This window comes from Manacus vitellinus, unplaced genomic scaffold, assembly GCF_001715985.3.
Source record: "Manacus vitellinus isolate BGI_N305 unplaced genomic scaffold, ASM171598v3 scaffold_47_pilon, whole genome shotgun sequence".
Classification (NCBI taxonomy): domain Eukaryota; kingdom Metazoa; phylum Chordata; class Aves; order Passeriformes; family Pipridae; genus Manacus; species Manacus vitellinus.
In genome coordinates this window covers 4565428-4572315 of record NW_021940585.1, presented here as the reverse complement: position 1 = coordinate 4572315, position 6888 = coordinate 4565428, and the positions used below count along the sequence as shown (strand labels likewise).

The window sequence follows — 6888 nt, the reverse complement described above, 5'->3', positions numbered from 1 at the left end:
TCTTTGGAGAAATATATATTAGTTTGTGGTTTGGGGTCCCTGGCTGTGGGAACATCAGGATTACTGAGAAGGAAGGGGGATAAACCAGGTGAGAACCCACGACCCCAGGCTTGGAGTCAAGGGGCACAAACAGGGCACAGAAATCTGAATGAAAGCTGCAGTTTTGGGGCTGTGATGGCACAGACAACACATCCTCCAGCTGGGCACCTCCTGGAGGAAACAGGGCAAGGAAAATGGGTAGAAAATGTGGGAATCAGGGTATGGAAGCAAAGCTGGACCCAGCTGAGAGGTCATTACTGGGAAAGCTCTGTGAGCTCCTGACTGCACCACCATCTCTGGGCACTACAAGGGTGGGGGTTTTTTCTAGTTTCTCTTGAAAATCTGTGCCATAATTATGAGTTTTGGGAGGATCTGAAAAAGCCACCACATGTGTGTGTGTTATATGGAGGCAAACTAGGGAGACTCCTATATCACAGCCCAGGCACAGATATGCTCTGCCCGTGCCTGAGGGGTGGGACAGGTTAGAAAAACACAAAAAACCCTCAAAAAATAGCCTCTGTCATGTCTGAGCTGCTTCACAACTAACTGCAGATTCCTACACACAGCAGGTGAGCTGTGAACAGGGGGTAAAACCCCAAGTGGATCAACAGCAGGTTCTGGGCAAATTCAGATTAAGGGCTGTGGAAATGAGGTAGTTTGGGAACCATGATGGGGTCTGACAGTGGCCAAGGTGAGGCAGGAGGGGATGGATGTGCTGGATCCTTCACTGGGAGAGGGAGGGAGGGGAGCCAGACCCCTTCCTTGCAGCAGGAAACCCTGCTGGGAACTGGATCCTGAGGGTTGGATGAGTGACACAGGGCTCGTTTTCTTCCCCCTTCCCCTGGAAGGAGGCAGAGCAGTCGTGGGGCTGCTGCTCCCCCAGCAGGGCTGTGGTGGGACCCCCCAGGGCCAGGGCAGAGGGGTGTCCGTGTGTCTGACCCTGCTGGGGGGCCCCAGTGCCCACTGGGCTCTGTCCCACTGTGCTCTATCCCTGCCCGCCCAGATCCCAAGGCTGCGCCCACGGACGTTAGGATTAGAGTCCTAAACAGCACTGCCGTGGCTCTGACCTGGACCAGAGTGCACCTGGACACCATCCAGGGACAGCTCAAGGAGTACAGAGTGAGCAGCCCCAACCCTCTCGGGCACTGACTGATAACACCTCTAATCAGCTCACGGAATTCCCGGCTGGCTCCAGGGATGGGGATGGGGATGGGGATGAGAGGGACCCCTCCTCTGGCCACCAGGACCCCTGGGCTGCTCTGGGTGCAGAGCACAGGGGCTGAGCTCTGCTCTGGGGCAGCGAGGAAGGGCTGCTTTGCTCTCTGTGGGGTCAGGGACATCTCCTGTTGGCTCCCCCAGGGCTGGGATGGCCCTTCCCAACCCTCCCTGCAGGATCTGGGGGGGCTCCGAGCAAACAGGGCTGTCCTTGTGCACCCCCAGAGGGGCTGGGGGGGTCCTACCCCTGCAGGAAGGTGGTCCTGGGGGGAGTGACCTCAAACAGAGTCGGTTTTGTGTCATCCCCAAAGTTCCCACGTGGGATTTTAATGAACCCCAGCCCTGCCAAGCCCGAACCCCATGGGTTGTACTGACTGGTCACTACAGGCAGCCTGGATCCTGCTGTGCTTTGGGGTTTTCTGCTAATATTTGCTATTTACTGCTGGGGTGAACTACTGATGTCTATGTACAGAGGATGGACCCTGTTCCAAACAAGCAAAAGTCTGAGCAGGGCCCTCCTCTCAGCGTTTCAGACCAAAACCACGTGCCCTGCAAACAGTTCCAGCCCCTCAAATCCAATAGTCCGCTGGGCTCTGCTCTCCTGGTTCTGCCTCTGCTCTTCTTCTGGTCTGTTTTCTCAATGAATCTTATTTCTGCACGAAATAAGATTTGCAGGCAGGGCTTTGAATGGGAGACTTTCCAAAATCCAGGCTTTCCTTTGTGCCTGGCCGTGTCCCACCTTTCCTCGGGTGGAAAGGGAGAATCACTTGGTGTTCAGCTCTTGGGAACCAGAGGCAGCTTTTAGTCTGAGCTTGGTGGTTTTGCTCTGTGCCCTTTGGCAAGCACTTAACCCTCTTCCTCGGGTAACACCCCTGACCTGGTGGGACCTGCAGCTTCACTAATTGCTCTAAAAGCTTCTCTTTGCAAAGTTCTGCTCTCGGTTTATACACAGATAATTTTTTTTCCCTAAAAAAAAAATTGCATTTCCACGGGAAAAGCTTCACTTGCCATGCCTGTTTCTTGAAGGCCTATTTCTGGAGAGACAGTAGCTTGCTGAAGAACCTGTGGGTCTCCAAAAAACGGCAGTTTGTGAGTTTTCCTGGAGACAGAAACCGGGGCATAGTGTCCAGGCTGTTCCCTTACAGCAACTACAAACTTGAGATGGTTGTGACCAACGGCCGAGGAGATGGGCCCCGCAGTGAGGTGAAGGAATTCCCCACTCCTGAAGGAGGTACGTTCCCAGGGGGGCTGGGAATGTCCCTGTCCCTCCATCCCGACGGGAAAGGTTTGGGCGGAGAGGCCGATTTTAGGGACGGGCTGAGCAGAACCAGCCCGGAATTTTAGCACGGGAAACACCCAGGAAATGGATTAACAGGGAATTTTAGCACAGAAAAATGCAGGAGAGAAAATTAGCACGGAATTTTGGCACAGAAAAATGCAGGAAAGAAAATTAGCCTGGAATTTTAGCACAGAAAAAAGCCAGGAAAGAAAAATTAGCCTGGAATTTTAGCACAGAAAAAAGCCAGGAAAGAAAATTAGCACGGAATTTTAGCACGGAGGAAACCCAGAAAAGAAAATTAGCACTGACTGGATTCCTCCTGCTCTGGAAAAGGCAGGAAAATCTGCCCAAGCCCTGAATCCTTTTGCTGTGGAAGGACATCAGCAGCCCCTCTGTCGGGCTCTCCAGGCAGGAGCTCCTCGCTGTGCTGTTTGAGGAGCTCGTGGCAAGGATGAACTTGAGGGTTTAATTTCCCTGCTGTCTATTTATAGAGCCAGGGAGGAGTTGGAGCTGCACTCCCAGTGCCTGGCACTGACTCTTCCCACAGCACAAGGGAGGGTTTGGCACAGGATGCTCCAAAAACGCAAGGGGAGGATTTGCCAGGGGTAAATCTTGTCTCAAAATCCAGCGGGATCTTCCTCTTTGCCTTCCTCTTCCTCCTGCCCCTGCTGCACAGGAGCAGCAGCTCTCAGCCCTGCCTCTTCCTCAGGATTTTCTGGGATGCTGTCACTGCTTCCTAAGGATTTTCTATTGATCAGCCATAATTAAGATTGTTTTAAGAGGAAGGACTGTAGGTTTTTGTAGTTCCTGTAGGTTTTGCAGCGAAGTGCTTTGTGAGAGGTGATTATCTGTGTGCTGGAGGCACAAGGATTTGGGGTGGCTGTAGATATTTGGGGTGGCTGCAGCCATTTGGGGTGACTACAGGCATTTGGGGTGGCTGTAAGGATACAGGGGTGGCATTAATTGAAACAATTACAGCAGGTTATACCCCTGTCACAAGGAAAACGTTGATTTTGTGTTTTTTCCCATACCACTAAGCTATTTTATTGACTACATATTGACATTTTGGAGACTGGATGACACTCTGCACAACAGGCTGGTTAAAAATAAACACCCCCCTGATCTCCCAGATCAGCAAGCCAAGCTCTTTCCCCAATTAAGGCACCGCAATTATGAGTCAACCAGGAGAATAATTTAATTCAGGGCTGTGTAATTCTTTCCTTCCTTCACTGGCTTTGAACCAGCAGTGATAACCCAGGGTAAGGACACTGCAGACACGCAGATCTCCAGACACTGATACCACACTTGGTGATAAGAGAAGCTGCTGTCCTGCTTTCTGTGGCTTGGAGGGAGAAAGCGAGGAGATGAAAACCTGGGGGTGGGTGGGGGAGGCAAAAAAAAGTCTGTTTACAACAGAGAGAAGCGGGGATTGAAGTGAGTCCCAGCTCTGCTTCAGCTGCAGCACCTTCTGTGGCCTCACNGATGAACTTGAGGGTTTAATTTCCCTGCTGTCTATTTATAGAGCCAGGGAGGAGTTGGAGCTGCACTCCCAGTGCCTGGCACTGGCTCTTCCCACAGCACAAGGGAGGGTTTGGCACAAGATGCTCCAAAAACGCAAGGGGAGGATTTGCCAGGGGCAAATCTTGTCTCAAAATCCAGCGGGATCTTCCTCTTTGCCTTCCTCTTCCTCCTGCCCCTGCTGCACAGGAGCAGCAGCTCTCAGCCCTGCCCCTTCCTCAGGATTTTCTGGGATGCTGTCACTGCTTCCTAAGGATTTTCTATTGATCAGCCATAATTAAGATTGTTTTAGGAGGAAGGACTTGGTTCCTGTAGGTTTTGCAGTGAAGTGGTTTGTGAGAGGTGATTATCTGTGTGCTGGAGGCACAAGGATTTGGGGTGGCTGTAGATATTTGGGGTGGCTGTAGATATTTGGGGTGGCTACAGGCATTTGGGGTGGCTGTAAGGATACATAGGTGGCATTAATTGAAACAATTACAGCAGGTTATACCCCTGTCACGAGGAAAACGTTGATTTTGTGTTTTTTCCCATACCACTAAGCTATTTTATTGACTACATATTGACATTTAGGAGACTGGATGACACTCTGCACAACAGGCTGGTTAAAAATAAACACCCCCCTGATCTCCCAGATCAGCAAGCCAAGCTCTTTCCCCAATTAAGGCACCGCAATTATGAGTCAACCAGGAGAATAATTTAATTCAGGGCTGTGTAATTCTTTCCTTCCTTCACTGGCTTTGAACCAGCAGTGATAACCCAGGGTAAGGACACTGCAGACACGCAGATCTCCAGACACTGATACCACACTTGGTGATAAGAGAAGCTGCTGTCCTGCTTTCTGTGGCTTGGAGGGAGAAAGCGAGGAGATGAAAACCTGGGGGTGGGTGGGGGAGGCAAAAAAAAGTCTGTTTACAACAGAGAGAAGCGGGGATTGAAGTGAGTCCCAGCTCTGCTTCAGCTGCAGCACCTTCTGTGGCCTCACTGGGGGGTTCCCAGCACGGCACGGGCACTTTGGGGTGGGTTTGCATGCAGAGCTGCTCTGCTTTCTGCTCCTGCACACCCCAGCTGCTGCTGGCACTTGGTTTCTGGCACTTGGTTTCTGGCACAGATCCTCGTTCAGGCCCTTCCTGCCCTTTGCTGTGTGTCTGTGTGGCTGTTTTGGAGTGGCCCAAGCGTGTGGGTCGGCCCGTGGCGTGTTCAGCAGTGGAAGGTGTGTTATCTCGTGTGTTTTCTCTTCTCTCCCTCTCCTCCCTGCTCCCTCCTCTCCCAAGTGCCCAGCTCCCCCAGGTACCTGAGAATCCGACAGCCCAACCTGGAAATCATCAATCTGGAGTGGGATCACCCCGAGCATCCCAATGGAGTCCTCACAGGATACAGCCTTAGATACCAGCCCTGTACGTTCCACCTCCTCCTCTGAGTGATAATCCTTTAGCAACTGCTGGTTCCCTCCTCCCCCAGCCCAGGGATCTCTCCATAAGGAGCTGGAGACTTCCATGATGAGCCAGGCTGGTGTTGAGAGGGGTCCTGGCACAGTGGAGTGTGCCAGGGAGGGTGGGAGGTGCCCAGCAGTTCCCCAGCCTCGGCTGTTGAAGGGAAATAAGTTTGATCTGAGTTTTAAGCTCAGTCCCAGCAGTTCCTGTGCTCTCTCAAACACAAGCTCCTGCCCAGAGCCCACACGACTCCTGGGGCAGCAGAGCCTTCCCTGCCCACCTGGATGTCCCCACCAGAGTGTCCCCAAGTGCCCCAAACGAAGAGTCTTTACCAGCAGCAGCAGCTCCGAGCACGAGGCCCCGCAGTGAGGCTGGAGGAGCTGGAGGGCACCTGAACCCACCACCCCCTGGCTTTCCTCCCCAGTTAACGGGACCAAAACGGGCCGAACCGTGGTGGAGAACTTCTCCCCCAACCAGACCAGGTTCACCCTGCAGAGGACAGACCCCATCTCCCGCTACCGCTTCGTGCTGCGCGCCCGCACCCAGGTGGGAGAAGGAGAGCCCGTAGTGGAGGAGTCCCCAGCCCTGCTGGACGAAGGTATGTGCAGCAGCAACAGCTCCTGGCTCTGCCCAGGGCCTGGGGGGGGGTGATGGGACACGGGGATGAGCCAAAAACTGCGGGTCAGAGGAGCAGGAGGAGCACGGAGACAGCACAGTGAGACAGCACAGCCACTCTGCTGCAGGGACAGAGGGACTGGTCAGGACCAAAGTGCTGCAGCAGAAACGCTACAGAGGGGACTGAGAGACTGTCCTGGGCTCCAGGGAGCCACCTCACAAGCAGTGAGGGTTCCTCACGTGCCCTGGAGAGCAGGAGGGCACTGTGGGGTCGTGCTGCCAGAGGGCAGGGTTAGAGCAGATATCGGGTTTTGAAGCCCTGGCACAGGTTGCCCAGAGAAGCTGTGGCTGCCCCATCCCTGGAAGTGTCCAAGGCCAGGTTGGAAGGGGCTTGGAGCAACCTGGGACAGTGGAAGGTGTCCCTGCCCACGGCAGGGGGTGGCACTGGGTGATCTTTAAGATCCCAACCAACCCAAACCTGCTGTGACTCTGTGACCTTGCTCTCCTCTCGCTGAAGGTGATTTCATTTGCCCCTCTGTTGTCTCAGTGTGAGCTGAATAAGGGGCAGATGGGGGTGACTTTTAGGTGGCTCAGAGGGGGTGGAGCAGCTGCCACCTCCCAGTCACCCCACTCAGAATGAATCCCCAACTCTCAGACTCACAATCAGATAAAGTGCCCATCGTGGGACATCCATCAAACCAAGTGAAAGTTCAGGAGCCCTGAGGGAACGTGGGGAGACAGAAGGCGGCTCTTTCCTCTCTTTATCCTCCTCTAACAGCCCCTTGATTGGGT

The 6888-nt window shown here is 53.5% G+C and overlaps 1 protein-coding gene across 1 annotated transcript in view; it reads left to right on the top strand.

The window, feature by feature from the left end:
- Window positions 1-6888, top strand: part of NFASC (neurofascin) — a 53640-nt gene that overhangs the window by 22665 nt on the left and 24087 nt on the right. The window contains exons 17-20 of the mRNA XM_029962496.1: window positions 1043-1158; window positions 2281-2485; window positions 5323-5445; window positions 5906-6079. Of these exons, the coding sequence (XP_029818356.1) occupies window positions 1043-1158; window positions 2281-2485; window positions 5323-5445; window positions 5906-6079 (618 nt within the window). The remainder of the gene's footprint in view (window positions 1-1042; window positions 1159-2280; window positions 2486-5322; window positions 5446-5905; window positions 6080-6888) is intronic.